This window comes from Muntiacus reevesi, chromosome 6 (genome assembly GCF_963930625.1).
Source record: "Muntiacus reevesi chromosome 6, mMunRee1.1, whole genome shotgun sequence".
Taxonomy (NCBI): Eukaryota; Metazoa; Chordata; class Mammalia; order Artiodactyla; family Cervidae; genus Muntiacus; species Muntiacus reevesi.
This window is the reverse complement of record NC_089254.1, coordinates 82,489,123-82,509,147: the sequence shown is the minus strand read 5'-3', so window position 1 is coordinate 82,509,147 and position 20,025 is coordinate 82,489,123. Positions and strand designations below refer to the sequence as shown.

General features: G+C 41.4%; 1 protein-coding gene across 10 annotated transcripts in view; it reads left to right on the top strand.

Annotated features, from left to right (window-relative positions):
- Nucleotides 1-20,025, top strand: part of CADPS2 (calcium dependent secretion activator 2) — a 544,800-nt gene that overhangs the window by 180,796 nt on the left and 343,979 nt on the right. For all 10 annotated transcript variants that reach the window (XM_065938665.1, XM_065938663.1, XM_065938662.1 and 7 more), the window contains exon 3: nt 19,432-19,764. In XM_065938665.1, coding sequence (XP_065794737.1) covers nt 19,432-19,764 — 333 coding nt within the window. The remainder of the gene's footprint in view (nt 1-19,431; nt 19,765-20,025) is intronic.

The window sequence follows — 20,025 nt, the reverse complement described above, 5'->3', positions numbered from 1 at the left end:
TATTTGAGTAAATGAATAATAATTATTTTTTAAATAATGTAATTATTATGTGTTAATCTGAAAAACTGGAATGTTTATCCAAATCACACAAAATAATGGGAACTTAATCCTGAAAATTTTCATTCCAAATCACTTTGATAAAACAAAAGTTTAATTTTTAGCCCAGGCAGGATTTAGTATCACAATTTAGCATGGATAATTTTGCAGAAGAGCCTTGAACTCTCCAAGGCTGACACGGGGATTTGAATTCTTGTAGAACCCTAGAGAGAGCTCTATTAAGAAGAATTTTGTGAGCTGCTGTGTGCTATCAATATCAGAATGCACAGCCAGGCAGGAAAGCAGTAGTTGATTCTAACTGCAATGCCAAGGAAGACTGTTTAAAGGAAGAAGTACATTCCTCTAAGACCAGGGAGAACTGAGACACAGAAAAAAACTAGGCAGATGGCCAGGTGATGGCAGTCCCCAGACCCAGGGTTCTCAGGTTATTACCGTTCTGTGTACTCTTGGCAAATTCATGTGGAGTGTGTGTTCCATGTTCACCTAACACCTGAGGAATTTGTTGTTTGCTCTTCACACTGATATAATTGTCCTGTCCGTCTTTCCACTACACACACTTTCTCCTTTCTCCCCCTTGCCTCCACTTTATTCATTATTGTCCATCTTAGATCTGACTTACCTTCATGTGTGAGAAATTGGCATGAATATGCTGTTGTAATCAAGCCTTTCTTTGTTAATGTGGACATCAAACATTGAACACAGTGTGCTTATGATCTTGATTTGAGAATTTTCAAGGGATGTTGATTAGAAGATAGAGTCTGTTTGAAACAGAGAAGGAAAGGTTCCCATCAGGGAACTCAGGAGCTATGATTGCTTTAGTGCCTAGCAGGCGGCAGGCAGCGGCCTGACTTCTTTGCCTAGCTGTTTCATATGTCAGAACAAAACAGCAGTTTTAATCCTTGTCTTTAGAATGCTGTAAACAGATCAATAAGCCACTTTTGCTCTGGGTTTAATAACCAGAACCTGGAAATAGCACTGCTGTGTCAAATGTCAGGTATTATCCATTGTAATAGTTTTTTATAACGATTCCTTGGGCTATACCATTTTCTCTTATACCTAGTGATGCAAATGTATTTTACCATAATGGCATGGGAACATAATATGAATTATTTTGCCCCTAATACCAGTGTCATATGAATTTCTCTTGCATTTCTCCTTTGTATATATTTTTGCATGTCTCTGGTAATTGACTTCCCATGCTCGCCTCACTAGGTAGGGGGTTTGACACTCCTTATAAAAATGACACGTGTTTATTATGGGGATGAATTGGACTTAATGTTTACTGACATGAAAATGATTCTAAAGCACTTTTGACCTCTTATTGAGTGAAGCTACAGGTGAGTTTACCTATACAGTAAATCATAAGTATTGCCTCATATTAAAAGGCACAGTATGTTTATAGTATGCATCCCTGTTTCTTGGCTATAGGTTTACTCTAGTCATCCTTTAGAGAGATGTTGGTCAGTCATAATATTTACAGTAATGTATTTCAAAAGATTTAGTGAGCCAGGATCTGGCATTTCTGATGGTATTTAAGCATAGTATCACTTCATGGGAAATAGATGGGGAAACAGTGGAAACAGTATCAGACTTTATTTTTTTGGGTTCCAAAATCACTGCAGATGGTGATTACAGCCATGAAATTAAAAGATGCTTACTCCTTGGAAGGAAAGTTATGACCAACCTAGATAGCATATTAAAAAGCAGAGACATTACTTTGCCAACAAAGGTCCATCTAGTCAAGGCTATGGTTTTTCCAGTGGTCATGTATGGATGTGAGAGCTGGACTGTGAAGAAAGCTGAGCGCTGAAGAATTGATGCTTTTGGAACTGTGGTGTTGGAGAAGACTCTTGAGAGTCCCTTGGACTGCAAGGAGATCCAACCAGTCCTTCCTAAAGGAGATCAGTCCTAGGTGTTCATTGGAAGGACTGATGCTGAAGCTGAAACTCCAATACTTTGGCCACTTCATGGGAAGAGTTGACTCATTGGAAAAGACCCTGATGCTGGGAGGGATTGTGGGCAGGAGGAGAAGGGGATGACAGAGGATCAGATGGCTGGATGGCATCTGCGATTCATGGGGTCGCAAAGAGTCGGACACAACTGAGTGATTGAACTGAACATTAAACACATGAAAGTGTTCTCTTCTATCACACAACTCACTGATTTTTGAAGCAGCTTGCATGAACAAGTGGGAGAAAGGATCAGAATTTGAAGAAGCATTAAAGAGGAAGCCTTCACACATTGATACTGTGAAGTTCCTGCTCCATCATTTACCGTGAGCACTAGTTTCTATAGTTTAGAATTTGTTTGGTTTTTGTACTTCTTTTTTTTTTAACGTTTAGTGCTTAGTAATGAAAAATAAGGATTATGGATTATTATAATTATTAATACAGAAATATGCATACCTGGTTTTCTAAACTATTAGAATTTTGGGCAGAGAAGAGGGGTTGAGTAATGTACTTTAAGTTAGAGACATGATCTGGTCCCTGGGCACGGGTGTTAGAGTTGTATGTACACTTTGCACTCTACAACATTTGTACAATTTATAATACTTCAGCGTATATTTGTTGTTGTTTAGTTGCTCAGTCGTGTCCAACTCTTTGTGACTCAGTGGACTGAGGCCCACCAGACTTCCCTGTTCTTCACTATCTCCCAGAGCTTGCTCATACCCAGTGTCCATCGAGTCGGTGATGCCATCCAACCATCTCATCCTCTGTCATCCCTTTCTCCTCCCACCTTCACTCTTTCCTAGCATCAGGGTCTTTTCTAATGAGTCAGCTCTTCGAATCCAGTAGCTGAAGTATTGGAACTTCAGCATCAGTCTTCCAATGAATATTCAGAACTGATTGTCTTTAGGATTGACTGGTTTGATCTCCTTAATGTATATACTAAGCTCAAATATCATAACCTCACAACCAAAATGTCCCTTTTATTCTTTTTTAATAGCAGCACCACAGCTTATAACATCTGTCTTTACAATTATGCTGTCATTTTTGTCAGGCCTCTGAGATGTTTTCTTTGATTTCATCTGCTGGTAGGAAATTTTCTCCTCATTGTTGACGACCAGGGTAGCTGATTTGGGAACATTCCTACATCAGTAACATTTATCTCCTAATTCAGAAGCACTATGGCTGCTTTGGTGGCTCAGACGGTAAAGAATCTGCCTGCAATGCAGGAGCCCCAGGTTCTTTCCCTGGATTGGGAAGATCCACTGGAGAAGGCAATGGCTGCCCGCTCCAGTATTCTTGCCTGGAGAATTCCATGGACAGAGGAGCCTGGCGAGCTACAGTCCATGAGGTCACAAAGAGTCAGATGAGACTGAGTGACTAACACTTCCACTTTCATTGCTGCCACATAAGTTCTGTCAGTTCTAAAAACTTCCGAACTTAACGGCGACTTCTTCAGCATTCCTTCTCTGAATCCACTTGACCTTACTTCCTACCACTTGCTCTTTGTTCTCTTTCCAAGCAGAGTTGCCCCTATCCATCCTTTCCCATCCCATCTCATCTTCTCCAGCTTCAGCCTAGAACCAGTTGCAAGACATTTCAGTCTTATTCTGGGTACCAAGTGCTACCAAATTCCTTGTTTTCCACACTTTTTTTCTATAGTATAATTCACCTACCCTGAGTTGTCTTTACTTCTGTTTAAAAATTCTTATATTAATCTCAGCTATTTCTATTCCTCCATAGACCACTACTTGTCAGCCTTGGCTACACATCAGAACCTTCTGGAGAGTTTTTAAAATGCTCAGTGCCCTGACTGTACCCAAGACCTCTGGGATAAGGCCCAGGTACTGGGTACCCAGGTGTTTCCAACGTGACAAGTTTGAGAACCACTGCCAAAAATAAGGCTGTTCCAAAAGGCCTTTATATTAGTGGGGTTCCCAATTTCATCCTCGGATTCCTTCAGATTTACTTATTGTCATTTTCCTGAAAATACATAAGTAAACATCTAAATATCAAGTTATAAAGGGTTACATTTCATGGAGAGAAATTGATAAAGATTTCTGGGAGTATGGAGGAGTGGATTTCAACTAGAGAAGCAAGGAACTCTTAAATAAGGAAAAAACATTTGAAATGGAACTACTCGGTGGGGAAAGGGGCATTCTCACGGAAGAAACAGTGAACAACGGGTGTATTTTAAAGAAGTTTGAGTGTCATGTAGAATTTTGATTAAGGAAAATAAAGAACAGGAATTTTGGAGGTGGTTGCAATAACCCAGGAGTTGATAAGATGAAAATATGAACAGAAACAGTAGGTGAATTGGGTGAGATGAATCAAAGGTGGGTCATGTCCCAGAGAATATTCTTTGATTTTATTTGCTGATAGGTATTTTCTTCTTCATTTCTTACTGACGAAAGTAGCAGTAATTTCAAAACTTACCTCTACCCATAATTTTCATCTTCAGTTTAGCAACACACAGTGAATGCAGAAGAGAAGGGGGTGGGCCAGAAGGAGTTGAGGAGAAGTGGAGAGTTAAGGATGACTCCTTGGTTTCTAACCTGGGCTGATAGGAGGTGACAATATCATTCACTGAGGTAGAAAATATAGATGAAGCAAGTTTAGGGTAGAAGGGGAGTTCCAATTTTTAGTATGCTGAATTTGAGGAACCCAAAGAACTTACAGGTGCTTTACTACATGGCTCAAAGTATAGGTCTGTGCTAATGAAGTAAGGTAAAATACAGCAAAAGACATGGTATATGCTAAATGCTTAATTTAGTGATTATTTATTAATTGTCTCATTTACTAATAAGACAATTCACCTGTTGTTTACTTTCACATTAGTAAGTAATTTACTGTTAAATGGAATTTAATGTTACTACTTTGAACCCATATCTCCATTTGAAAAGTTGTAGTAGTAAGACTTTTTCTCTCAAAAATGTGTGGCAGCCTGGGTATAGCTGCTGATTGTCAAGATGACGATGAAGGTGGTACTGATAACAAGAGCCACGGTCCACTTACCGTTATATAAGCTTCACAGGTAGAAACCCGCTAATCCTAGCAGGAGCTCTGAGGTAGGTGTTATCAATATCCCCATTCTTTGGAGGAGGAAGCTGAGGCCCAGCCAGGCTAAGTAACTTGCCCAGAGTTAAACAGTCAGTATGTGGCAGAGCCTGTGTTTGAACTCAGTCTGGTTCCACAGCTCCTGATCTTTACCACTACACTACAGGTAGCTTGAAAAGCTAGTGTTTAAGTAATGGAGAACATGTTTAGGTGAGTCTATTGTTGAGGACTGGAAGGATTGGGCCTTAGAAGAAAAATCCTAACTATAGGCTCTGAAAGTGCTAACAGGAGGGGGTTAAAGTAGTAACTCATGAGATCTCAGTGTAATTAGGAAAGAGGCATGTGGGTAGACGAGGGTGTGGGAAGTGTACATCTGATTGAGTGAAAAAGGAAAATTAAGCTCTAGGAATGGCCACTCCCAATTAGAGGTACTGATGCTGAAAAATAGTTATTCCCTCATGTAAAAACTTTAGTCAGAGGGGTTTTCCATATCCTTCCTTTCCTCTGAAGTTGGAAAGGGGCAAAAAAGAAATTTTTTATAGTTCTCCTAATAACATCAGTTTGTTTCAGAAGTTCAAGCCTTGGACACACACTTGCCCTATTGAAAAGAACACCATGCTTTTCCATCCGATGACCGGCACACTCACATCCTTACCCCAGGGCAGAACATCTTGGAACAGTGGTCGTCAGACCAGCAGCATGAGCTTCACCTGAACTCAGATAGTTGTTGGAACTACACAGTCTCAGGCCCCACTTCAGACCTAAACTCTGGGGGACCCAGAATCTATTTTAGCAAGTCTTCTATTTGATTCTGATGGACATTCAAGTTTAAGAACCTGTCCTATCGCAGAGGGTCAGTTCATTCTCAGAAACGGATGCATCACACAATTGTAGTCAGATAGCAATAATGTAAATGAAAATAATTGTAAATTTTAAAACCCTGCACAAATAAGAATTGTTAAATTTTCCAAGACTCACATTTAGGTGCATTTCAGGTGCCACTGCTCTCAGATTTTATGCATTGCTTGTGCATGAATGCTTGCTCCTTTCCTCTTCCAGTTCCAGTCTTTACCACCACTATCACATTGCCAAGAGAGTTGTAAGGAAATTATTAGATAGTAGATAGCTTGTGAATTTCACAGTAGAAGGTTAGGAAAAAACTGAGAAGCTGAAACAGCTTGTGTAGTCCATGCGCTGGACTAGGCAGCCCACACTGGAAAGGATAGTATTTCACACCACCTATTCACTACATCCTGGACTTCCCTGGTGGCTCAGACGGTAGAAGCGACTGCCTACGATGCAGAAGACCGGGGATGAATCCCTGGGTTGGGAAGATCCCCCTGGAGAAGGAAATGGCAACCCACTCCAGTACCTTGCCTGGAAAATCCCATGGATGGATGGAGGAGCTCACTTTTCACTTTCTTTCATTTACTGCTGCTGCTAAGTCGCGTCAGTCGTGTCCGACTCTGTGTGACCCCATAGATGGCAGCCCACCAGGCTCCCCCGTCCCTGGGATTCTCCAGGCAAGAACACTGGAGTGGGTTGCCATTTCCTTCTCCATTTCATTCACTAGAGGTCTGAAAATAACTCAACATATGAAAACAGTGGGCTGTACATGGAATTCAGAAAAGAAACATAAATTCTTAGGTTTGGGGCCATAAAACCAGCTTCATAAACACTGGAGGGAGAGTCAGTGTTTTCAAAATTGTAGCTGAAAGTAAGTGCAAGATGAGTCATTGAGCATCTAAGCAGTTCATCTCAAGGTGTTGGGCCTTTCCTAGTGCATCAGTGGACCTCCGTGGTGACTCAGGCAGTAATGTCCCTGCAATGCAGGAGACCAGGGTGCAGTCCCTGGGTCAGGAAGGGAATGGCTACCCACTGCAGTATTCTTGCCTGGAGAATTCCTTGGACAGAGAAGCCTGATGGGGCTACAGTCCATGGGGTTGCAAAGAGTCGGACACGACTGAATGACTAACACACAACATACTGCGTTAATAGAAGCATTGCTTCTGTAACTAGAATTGCTGTCCTTTTCGCATTAACAGATTTTACTCATATGGCATATTCACTGGTGAAGCACTTCATGCATGCATTCATTAAATATTGATTTGCCCTGGAAGCACAGGGGCAAGTAAACCCAGCACCCTCAGATCTTTCTTTCTACTGGAAAAAAATTATAATAAATATAATTTATTGAATAGTTGTAAGTGCTGTGTAGGAAAACAAAACAGGATGGAATTGTCAGAGGCAGAGTTGGCAGTTTTAAAAAGAGGAGGTTTTGTCAAGAAGATGAATGCTTGGGCAGAGGGCTGAGAGGAACAAGGGTCCTGTGCTAGAACAGAGAAAAAGTGGAGTGTGTGCCAGGAGAGCCCCTGTCACCTGAGGGGTGTTGAACCTGGAAGGCCGAAGACAGTGTTAGCTATGTTAAAACGTGAAAAATGGCCTTGGGGAGAATTTAGATAGTCTCTGCTATTACAGAGGTAACAAGTAGGTGAGAAAGTGACAGCTACGTGTGGAAACAAAGGACTTGCTGGTAGTTGGTCCTGTCCATAGACAGGTTGAGCTTCCCAGGTGATTCTAGTGGTAAAGAACCTGCCTGCCGATGCTGGAGACATGAGACATGGGTTTGATCCCTGGGTCAGGAAGATCCCCTGGAGGAGGAAATGGCAACCCTCTCCAGTATTCTTGCCTGGAGAAGTCCATGGACAGAGGGGCCTGGCAGTCTAAAGACCATGGGGTCTCACAGAGTGACACAACTGGATTGGCTTAGCAAGCATGCACACACAGTTTATTGTCCCCCCATGAACTGAGGGTTTCTCTTCCCTAAAGGAGTTTGGTGGCTTGGATGTCGTTTTAATGGTGGTGGCCACGGTGGTGAGAGAATTCAAGCTCTGAAAGGGTGATTGGATTTATACCTTTGAAGTCTTGCACAATCCTGAAAATCACATTCTGAGATTAAAAAATATCGTTATTCCACCCATAGTTGCCATCTGGTGGAAAAACAAATAATTACACAGTACAAACTGCAGAACTCATCCAACACGTTTTTTTATTAAGAGTCGTTACTTGCCAGGGAGATGTGGTTCAAAAGGTATGGGGTTCATTTTTCTTTGACTTAAAGAATGTTTGCTTTTAAGATTGATTTACTTTCCAGAAATTCTTTCTTAGCTTTGGAAGTTTGTCTGCTTGTAGGCTTTTGGCTCATCAAGAGTAAATGACCTGCAGTCCTCAAGATTCATGTTTTCTTAGCTGCCGTCTGAAAGGGTAGTAGCTTATTCTCCAGTGCACTGATAGTCTTGTGGAAAATATAATTTGATTCCTAGAAATATCTTCTCCCAATTTCTGTGTCAACATCTTCTCAGAAAACTTTCTTGACGATGTATCTGCAGCAAAGGACTCATCTTATTTTCAATCCATTGTGGATTATTTTGTTAAAACACAAGATTGTGTATTTCACTAACTGAAATATATAATGAAAATAATTTGAATCAATGGTGAAGACAGATAGTTACGTGAAAGAAAAACTGATTCTTGTTGGGGTTTGACAGAAAACAGCAAAATCCTGTAAAGCAATTATCCTTCAATAAAAAATAAATTAAAAAAATGTTATTTGTGAAAACAGGGCAGGAACTAAATTTCAGAACAAAAGAAGATTGTTTGCTGTTGATATTAACTTATGGCTTCTTCACATTATTAATAGGATTGGTTAAAGCAGTGATTTTCAAACCACTACAGTTTTTCTGTATGTTTGCACATTTTCGTAACAGGATGTTGGTATAAAATATGGTACAGGAATGTGGGGTAATGTCTCATCACTGCAAGTTTCTAAAGACATACTCTCTGTACTTGTTGAGGGGCAGATAACGATTCGGGTGCTGGCATAGGTCCACAGCTTCACAGTTTGCATAACTGATTAAGAGCATATTTTACTGTATTATTTCATGTAATACTCAAAAAGCTGTGTGAGAAAAAGTGATATTTATTCCTATTCCACCAGGGAGGAAACTGACCCAGTATGGCTCAGCCCCTCGGCTTGTGTCGCACGTTGAGACTCAGGTCTGATTTCCTTCTGGGTTTTGTTACATGCTTTCATGGCCAAGTGCAGAGCAGCAGACATGAGGGTGAGATAAGAAGCTCTGCACAAAACTGGAATATTGTAAACCTGGAAACCACAGCTTCTTCCATACAATGAAGATAAGTGATTTTAAGGATTTACTGAATATTAGATACTAAGATTGTAAAGTAATACACATCTTAAAATTTTATTTTCTATATTATTATAATGGTAAAAAAAAAAAAAAAAAAATCTCAAACCAAGCAAACCTCTCCGTAATATAGGCAGAAGAAAGCAGCTCAACCTGTGAACTTTCCGTTGTTGAGTTGCTCAGTCATGTCCAACCCTTTGTGACTCCATGGACTGCAGCACTCCAGACTTCCATGTCTTTCACTTTCTCCTGGAGTTTTCTCAAACTCATGTCCATCAAGTCGGTGATGCCATCTAACCATCTCTTCTTCTGTCATCCTCTTCTCCTCCTGCCTTCAGTCTTTCCCAGCATCAGGGTCTTTTCCAATGAGTCAGTTCTCTGCATTAGGTGGCCAAAGTATTGGAGCTTCAGCTTCAGAATTAGTCCTTCCAATGAATATTCAGAACTGATTTCCTTTAGGATTGAGTGAGTGGATCTCCTTGTTGTCCAAGGGACTCTCAAGAGGTTTTCTCTAGCACCACAATTCAAAAGCATCAGTTTTCAGTGCTCAACCTTCTTTAAGGAGCTTTCAAAGTTTTCTTTAATTTTCTATAGTACTATGAAACAGGGGAAGAGTGAGGGAATGGGCTGGAAAGTGGGAGGGTGATGCCTTTCTTTCACTGTATATGTGCATACAGAAATTGACCTTTTTTGCCCTTAAGACTTTCAGTCTGTACAGATCAGAAGCCCGGCTAGTAGTCAGCCATCATGCTTCTCTGTTTTTATTTGTGCTTGAATTGAGTGACTTGGTAGACTTAGAGTTAAGGAGATTTTCTTCATCAGCTTAGGGAGATTTAAACTAATCATTGAGCTGGAAAATACCTATAAAGGAATACTAAAGGATCTGCTATTAGCTGATATTAGAAGAAAAAAGCTTTATAAAAATTTGTAATATTGATGATGGGAATAGCATGCATATTCCCCCCCCCCCAAAAAAGAGTTTTTTTATACTTTTCAAATCACATTTAAGTTCTTCTGAATGTAAAGTCATCTCAATTCCTACCACAGACAGAGTGAGAAGCCTTTGGTTTTTTAAGGGGTTTAGATCTCCTTTAAGGACTTTAGAGTTGATATAAGGAATTTAGATATGCTATAAGGCAGGATCTTTTGAGAGCATCTGCTTCCTAGTTTATAGATAAAGGTCTAGACATATCACTTAAAATATATATATGTGTGTGTGTGTGTATATATATATATATAAAGTTTGCTGTCAGTTTTAAGTTACAGTTTCTTAACACATGTGAAGGGAATGGGCTTGGTTAAAGCAGTGATTTCTAAACTTTGAAAATTCATGGATCAGAAAGGAAGAAAGAAAAAACCACCAAGGTCAAATATTTTTTGCCAAGAAAGGTCATGAACCACTACAAAGCAAACAAAACTAACCCACCATCTACTGTTAACAGCCTTGTATTACAGAGAAGTGACTTATATCTATGATTTCTACAAATAATATATGGAATAAACTTAGCTTTATTAAAACTACTTTCAGTGTTCATTTCTTTACACTGAATCAGTGAAAACTTCATCCCACACTGGTCAAAACACCCCCATTTGGGTTTAATAACTTTGCAAAATCCATTAGGACTATGGGGACCTCATTATTTTCTTCAAAATTTCCCTATCAAATGATACCATACCATACAGAGGCTTTTTAAAGGTGCGGTTCTAGTGAAGTTCATTGTCTAAGCAGAAAAGAGATACAGTGATGCTGTATGGAATTTGCTCACTGGAGGACGGGTATGTGTCCTACCCTCAGAGAGAATGGACAGTGCTAAGAAGGCCCAGAGTGAACATGTGGCATAAACTGTGGACAGCATCACAGAGGAGAGAATGACAGGAGTATATTCTGCCTGATTCTCTTCATTCTGTCTGCTCCTTTCTTTCTCCCCTTCAGTTTAATGAGCCATAAGTTGATAAATCATCACATTTGATTGCATGGTCTAGGCTTAAATTTTCACTCCTCTACAGTTTGGCTGTGTGACCTCAGAGAAGTGTCTTTACGTCTCTGTGCTTTAGTTTCTTACCTTTAAAATAGATACCACCACCTACTTTATGTTTGAAGGTTAATATATATAAAGCCCCTAGAATAAATTTCAGCTGTTTTCAAATGCAGTGTTCCTCATGTGACTTCCTGACTTGAGCATTTGGATGGTATTCCATGCTCTGGGGATAAAGCCTAGACACCTTTCGAGGACTTACAAAGCGGGCCCCTTCTCTCTCATCATTGCAGGTCCATTCCCTCCACCAAAGCCCCCGAGACCAGCTGTGTCCCACTCACCCCCACTGTCCCTGGGTCTCCCCTCGTGTCTCAGCTGATTCTTCTTGGTCTTCATCCCTCATTCACCACCTCAGGGAAGCTCTGTGCCTTCCTCAGATAGATTCACAGCCTTGCTACAAAGTCTCATCATGCCAAAAATGCTCAGTTCTCAGTAACATTCATCAACCCACAGTCATTTTAGTTTCTGTAGTTTGTTTCTTCCACTATAAGTTCTGTGAAGGCAGCAAGCCTATACCATTTTGCTCACCAGTAAATCCCCAGCTCCGAGCACATTGCCCGACATGGAGTATGTTTTGTTAAATATTTATGGAACAATGGATGTGCTATTGGGGTGGAGACTGTTAGAGGTTAAGTATTTTTCTTTATTGGAACAGAAAGTATGTTCTTGGGAGCAGTGGAAGAGAATGCTGGAAAGATAGGTTGAGGGAGACTTGGATGGATGGTACTCCTGAAATTATATAGTGCTAACAGGGGATAATCTGTCGACTAGCTTTAGGCATGAGAAGTGACCTGATAAGAAATAATGGTATTAATGCTGGAAAACTGGAAATTATTTGATATCTAGTATAATTAAATTCATCCCTGTTACAAAAAAAATGATCATGGATTTGATAACACCTGAAAAATAGTTGAAGAAACGGTTTATCCACAGGCCACATAGGTTATTGAAATTATTAAACAGTGTTTTCTTTGTCATTATTAAGGAGAAAAAGACATCTCTTGTAAGTGGGGCTCTTGTTCTTTCTCAGTGTTTTCCTGGCTGAACACATGTTGGCAGCCTTCCCAGGAACCATCTCATAGATAGCCACAGTGATTTGGCAAGCAGATAATGTTTTTCTCATCATTATACAATCCTTTTGAATCAAGAAGCAATGCATGTTTCAGATCAAAAGCAATATGTGAACAGTAAGTACTTTAAAAAAAAAAAAGTGTATTTGAAGTTTTATTTGGACAGCTGAGCAGACTTAGCCTTTGCAGACATAGCTGCTTGTTGCAGTCAACACATTTCAGTTTTGTTGTTGGTTCACCATGACTTGAAGATAGTAACTTCTTTGGTCTGTAAACTAAGCAGGTGAATGAGAAGGGTGGCAGCTGGTGGTAATCAGAGGACCCATGTACAAGTTAAAAGTCCCTAAGATGTGGAGAAAGGAAGCATGTGTATGTACTATGTTAGTTTTCTGATGTCAGGACCGTCACACCTCCACCCTCACCCCGCCATGCTGAATTGGTATGTTCAGTGGCTTTTACAGAAGGAGGTCAGTGGTTGGTAATTCCGTAAGTGTTGGCCAGCACCCAGCATACTATATGGCTCTCAGGGTGAACCCTTGGTAGGAGGAGGAGGGGTATGATGGGGTGGAAGAGTGGGAAAGAAGAAAAAGTAAAGGGATGTTGCTTTTAAATTCCAAAGGTGGGGATTCAGTCTCTGTTCTCCCAGTAACTTTGTGATCTTCGGCTGGTCCCATCTCTGCATACCCACTTGATCTGTCAAAGAGACTGATACTGAAATAAAGCACAGGGATGATGAGGATGAAAGGAGATAATATACGAAGAGCTCTGGGGAGACAAAATCTGCTTATCAGTGGGTGTGTTGGTAAACTAAATTCCTGAAGCCACTTCTGTGCCAGGATGGCCCCCGGTTACATGTTCTTCAGACAGAATTTCATTAGAGAGGAAGGCACCCTAGACTCAGAAACGAGCAACTGGGACTAGCCTCTGCCCAGGGTCACACTTTACCTGCCTTTAACTTGACAAGTATTATTATGAAAGGACACAAGAATGAAGACAGTTACAACCTAATGAGACTAAACCTATCATCGTTACAGTTTCATAACTTAAACATCTGAAAAACTTAAAACTATCATTTTTGCAAAAACAGCACAGGTCGAGAGTTAGATAATAGCATGGTTTTGAGACAGCATACATCTTATTTTTCTCACTGAACTGGTTCTCTGTGACTTCACTTATTGTGCCTCTTTCCCTGAGATGTCTTTCCTTCTCCCATCATGTGGACAGGGTCCCTTCCCTATACTTCTTCCTTCTGTAAACATAACTGAAACTCAGTAAACCATACTGGTTAACTATTTAAATTATACAGTTGCATGGAGGGGAAAAATTGAATTATTAGTTTAACCATCCACACTGTTTATTCCCCCTCATTTTTCCATTCAGTGGATCCTCTCTAACTGCTTGCCCTGGTACTGGGTTGGCCAAAAAGTAAGATTTTGTGGGAAAACCTGAATTAACTTTTTGACCAACCCAGTACTAAATGCCACAAATACAAATGTGAGTGAAACTGTATTTGGTTTCATGGAACTTAGCCTCATGTGAGTAAAATGTAATAGAATTTACATTTAAGTATTATAGTTACAAAGTGACTTTGAAGGAAAAAGAAAGGTTGCTAGGATTGCATGCAAACAACATAGGTTATGGATGATTCAAGGCATTAGTGGGGATCTGGAGAGCTACTTAGAGGTAACTTGAGGGTTGTGAGATGGACAGTGTGAAGAGTTTGAAGGAAAGATGATGGAGGCAGGGTGTGGATACTGAGTGACAGCCATTTGCAATGAAGCCAGAGTGGTAGGTAGTTTGGGACCAGCTGAAGTGTAGGACCTCAAAGGCCTTGCTGATGACTTTTGGTGGAAAATCAGAGAAGAATTTTTAAGCTGGAGAAGAATTTAAATGATCAGACTAAAAATAACTTTTTTTTTTTTTTTTTTTGATATCAGTGAAGAGCACAACTTGGGGAAAATCAGAGTAGAGTGGCTGTCAGGAAAATTTCCAAGGCAGGAAGGCCAAGTAAGAGGCAGCTACTCATAGTCTCAGTGAGGGGCACGAAGAGATGAGGAGGAATTTTAGAGGGATTTGGGAGTGGGTAGGATCAGCAGGGTTCAGTGAGAAGGTGTATGTTGGGAAATAAACATGGAGGAGATGGTGGAGTTAAGAATGGTTTCCAGGTCTCTCCAGAAGCAAGGGGGAGGTACTGATAACTCACTGAAGCAGGCTGGGCAGAGGGTGAGCAAATAATGGGAAAAGTCATGAATCCCATTCAAAGTTTGTTAAGGGTGTCGGTGGGATGTGTAAGGAGAGCTCATGAGTGTCTCGTGAAGGTGCCGTCAAGCTGTCAAGTGAGACCACACTTATCCTGTGGCTCAACTGGCCTAAAGAATTCATTTTCCAGCCCGCTCCCTTGGTTTTGGGCTGCCTGCAGAGGACTGTTAGATGGAGAGCCTCAGTTCCTTGCCTCAGAGCAGCTTACATCCACCCCAACCCCTACCCTGGGCAAGGATGGGAGAGCCCATGGTAGGCTTCCGTATACTAGTCTCACAGTGACATACTTCACAGTTCTCTGTCGTCCAGACCTCACACTGCCCTTGTTTCCTGATTGGTCCCCCTCACTGCCTACATGTCATTTCCCAGTTTCAGCTTTTGCCCTTCCTCTCATTTTCCTTTTCACCCACATTTTCTAGAAGGACAGTTTATATTTGCTGTCTTAACATGGATACAGGGTGTTGTCTCCTGCTGCAGATCACTCCCTGCTGTTTATCTGTCTTCTCGGCCACAGGTGACCTGACGGTGGTAGAGCCAAACCACTGCCAGGCCTTGTGGTACTTGATTCTCTCTCTCAGGACTGTCTCCTCTCCTGGCTGCTAATGTGTCATATTTTTTTTTCTGTCTTTTCCTGTGACACTACCCGCCTGCCCCTGGGTCCCATTCTTCTGCCGACTTACTAAATGTAGGCATTTCAGAGAGTGTTGTTCCATACTCTGGTACTGTTTATTTGGTTTTCAAAGCTGGACATGATCAAAACTAAACTAATAATCGGTGACCGTGCCCCCACCCCATCTACCCACCACCATTTGCAACCCCTCCCCTCCACATGTTGTTCTGCCTGTATTCTTTAATTATCTGTGGCTGGTGGAATCCAGACAGCCCAGTAAAAACTGAATCGTCATGTTTTCCGTGCCTTTGCACGTCCTAGAACTCATCAGGGTGTGTTAACTGTCTCCCTTCTGGCTCTCTCTCTGGCCCATGATGCTTGCCCTAGATCAAGGCCTTAGTGCTTTTTGCCTGGTCTCCTGTGCTCTCGGGTAGCCGATCCCAATCCCTGTTCTGGCTGATTGTCCCCACCAGCTGTTTGTCTAAACGGTACTTCTCAGTGTCTCAGCAACGAGGCTACCCAGCCACCGTCCTGACCCCCCAGCAGGGCTCAGAGTCCTGGCTTGGCACAAGCTGCGTTCGGCCATCTGGCCTCAGCTGGTCTGGTTGGCACAACTTTAGCTCCCTTCACCCTCATATTGAACGTTCCTGGAGTATAAAAATGCTTGTGTTTCCCTCAAAAGGTCTTGTGATTTTATACTTTTTTGCTTTTTATCTTTTGTTTTTCTGAAATGTATTTTCTTCTCCCTTTTCTCCTTACTCAACCCCCAGGTCATTCAGATCACAGGCCCTTTGTCTCTGTCCTGTGTTTCCCTCCTCCCCAACCTTGCCCCCAAGATAACAGGGTTCATAACTTGCTTTTCTTCCCCTGCCTTCGCATAGCTCTAGTCCTCTAGGTTTCTGCATGTCCTCTCTCTCAGGTGGTAAGAGCTGTTTGAGAGCAAGGTCTTTGGTTCACTTGTCTTTGTGTCCCCAACTCTTAGCAAAGTGCCTGACACATTGTTACCACTTAGGAAATGCTAATTCAGTAACATGAAATTGAACTGAGTCAGTATGAGTGTAGTTATGGTTTTATAGGGGAAATTAAGACTCTATAAACCTAAGTTCATCAGTGCCCTTGCTTCAGAAACACTGTTTGGTGACTTGGTAGAATTTAGTACTAACTGTTAAACAGAAGAGATTGGGGAAAAAAAAAAAACCTGAAACCCCTGCCAGCTAAAAGCATTAGATACCAAAGTAATTAAATGTTTTCTGAAGCCAGTCATAAGGTATTTATGTTGTACTTTAAAAATATCTTGCCATTCCAGCTTTATATGATTACTACATTTTTAAAAATTATTTCTTTTTCAAATATCTTCCCCTTAGAAGTAGTCTTCCATGTAACATTTCAGTATTTCTGTATGATGGTGCAATCCGGAGACAGAAACCACACAATAATTGAACAGGAAGATGTATTATAAACAATGAGAGATTTGCTATGGTGGGCAAGGAAAATGCAAACATATAGGAGTAGCAGGGCCGCCAGGGAAGCAACAGGTCTGGAGGAGGGTCCCATTCCCTTCAGCCCAAAGGCTGGGGGCCACCTCTCGCTGGAGAAGATGCGGTGTGTCCTACAGAGACATTCACCACCGTGTTGTACCAGTGGACCCACGGGAGTCTGCCTTCTGCAGCGCCACACCGCACAACTGCCCAGGGACCTGCCAGTGGGAGGGTGCCTCTCTCAGCCAGCCTTGGGTCTGCAGAGAGGCTGCCCCAGGGATGGTACCACGTGCCTGTAGGTAGACGAAAAGAATTAAGAACTAGAGCCCTCTTCCTCCAGTGTCCCTCCAGCACCCTCTAAAATTGTGCCAGCTGCCAGAGGTAGGGCCATGGAAGGCCAGACTGGAAAGCAGTGAGTTGACACTGGCAGTGCATTTAGATGAGGAGGAGAAAAGAGATGGAGACACCCGGTGTATTTAGAGCTATAAGAGTTAAAGGCATTTTTAGGTAAAATATACTATTAAGTAACTTAATTTTATTTTCCTTGATCTAAATAAACTCTTCCTATACCTATGACTTAAGAATTAACTGTAATTGAATTATAGCTGGTTAAAAAAAAAAGGAAACATTGAGTATATGTGTCATATGTTTGCCTGCTATAAAAGTCACAACCATTATAAGTTCTTGTTCAGTTGCTCAGTAATGTCTGACTCTTTGCGACTCCATGGACTGCAGCATGCCAGGTTTCCCTGTCCTTCATCATTTCCCAGAGCTTGCTCAAACTCACGTCCATTGAGTCCATTCCATCCAACCATCTCATCCTCTGTTGTCCACTTCTCCTCCTGCCATCAATCTTTCCCAGCATCAGCATCTGTTCTAAAGAGTTGGCTCTGCACATCAGGTGGCCAAAGTATTGGAGTTTCAGCTTCAGCATCAGTCCTTCTGATGAATATTCAGGATTGTTTTCCTTTAGGATTGACTGATTTGATCTCCTTGAAGTCCAAGGGACTCTCAAGAGTCTTCTCCAACACCACAGTTCAAAAGCATCAGTTCTGTGGCACTCAGCCTTCTTTATGGTCCAACTCTCATATCCATACATGACTACTGGAAAAACCACAGCTCTGACTAGACAGACCTTTGTTGGCAAAGTAATGTCTCTGCTTTTTAATATGGGGTCTAGTTTTATCATGACTTTACTTCCAAGGAGCAAGCTTCTTTTAACTTCATGGCTGCAGTCACTGTCTGCAGTGATTTTGGAGCCCAAGAAAATAAAGCCTGTCACTGTTTCCACTTTTTCCCCATCTATTTGCTGTGAAGTGATGGGACCAGAAGCCATGATCTTGGTGTTTTGAATATTGAGTTTTAAGCCAGCTTTTTCACTCTTCTCTTTCACCCTTACCAAGAGGCTCTTTAGTTCCTCTTCACTTTCTGCCATAAGTTAGCAAGTTAGTCAACCAAAATATTCAAGTCAGGAATCTCCCCTGACCAATGAACAAAGATAGGAAACAGCATTTTGTACGGATGGTCTGAAAAAGGGAAAAATCAAGTGGGGACAAGGTTTAGGACATGGTAGCTCAGATGGCAGTCATTGGGGCTGCTTTGCATGGACCGTGCGTGCTGCTGGCCCACATGCAGACAGACTTGGTAGTAGCAGAGAACAGGGAGTGGGGTCTTGATTTAGGAGCACCTCGGTATCCTGAGTCAGTTCTTAGGAAAATGATTGGTATTAGCTTGTCTTCCAGAAGTCTCAGCAACAGATGGAACTCATGGGGGCTATGTTAAATAGTCCTGCAGACTCTTTGGAAGAATGTTTTGTTGTTACAGGAAGAAAACAGGAATAAAATCAGTCTCATGTGACCTATAGAGGATTCATAGAAATATTAATGACAGAATCAATGTTTCATGAATCCTGACTGATGTTTGTTGATAGCTGGGTCTTTGCTTAGAAGAAAGGAGAGATTTGAGCCAAGTCTGATGTCTCCCACACAGGATGACCTTACTACTAGTCATCCATCTCTTCCTGCCCATTTCACAAGTGTCTCTCTCCCTAGTTGTCATTGTGTGTATTTTATTTCTTACCTGGCATTCGTGGACAGCTAGAAGTTTCCTAGATTTTGCTTTTCCATCATGGATTCTTTGCAGCTATGAGAAGTGTATGAGAAGTTGGGGATCTGGTGAAGTCATGGATGGGAACAGTGTACCCCACCCCCGGCTGTGCAGGAGTTGTGACTAATGATTTTACCTGGAGGATATTGACTTAGCTACTAGACTTACCACACTGTTAGCTTTCAGTTTCTCAAACCTTCCCCTTACTGAAGAACTACTCAGAACTCCCAAGTACAGATAGAGAAGCTGAGTCATCTCTCCAATCACCTTCTTAATCAACTCGTAAGGTATCAGTTGCAGAGATCCCCCCACATGACCTTCAGGTCCCCCCATGACCTTCATGTGGGGAGTCTGTAGGTCAAGGACGGATTATCTTAGGAGGTCCTCAAAACTCATTGTTTTTTCTCCTAAATATTTCAGCATCTTAAGAGAGATGATTTGGAGCCTCCATTTTGTCAGTAGTTAGCATGTTTTACAAAACATTTGAACCACTGAAGAATGTTTGGTTGTCATAACTCTTGGATTGCTAAAAGCAGTTGGTGTTAGTGGCCCTACCTAATTGTAAATGGGCTTTTTTTATTTATTTATCTTTTTGTTTTGTTTTCAGGTTTTTCTGAAGAGTGATCGAGTGGCCAGAATGGTTCAGAGTGGAGGATGTTCTGCCAATGACTTCAGAGAGGTGTTTAAGAAAAACATAGAGAAACGTGTGCGGAGTTTGCCAGAAATTGACGGCTTGAGCAAAGAGACAGTGCTGAGTTCCTGGATAGCCAAGTATGATGCCATTTCCAGGGGTGAAGAGGACTTGTGTAAACCGCCAAACAGAATGGCTCTGAGCGCCGTGTCTGAACTTATTCTGAGCAAGGAGCAACTCTATGAAATGTTTCAGCAGATTTTAGGAATTAAAAAACTGGAACACCAACTTCTTTATAATGCATGTCAGGTAAGTGATTATGCTATTTCCTGTTCTGCTGTCTGACTCAGAAAATGAATACCAAGTGTTTGCAAGCCTATAAAGAGGTACTTTACGTTCTCTCATCACTTTGTTTGAAAATTTGAGTGAAACTGAATTTTAATAAGTCAGATAATGACATTTGGAAGAAGCTTTAAAGAATTATTTGATAGGAGAAGAAGAATATCTGTGCATTTTATTCAACAAGTAATTGTTCACATGTGCCCTATCTTAGACCATCAGATTTGTACC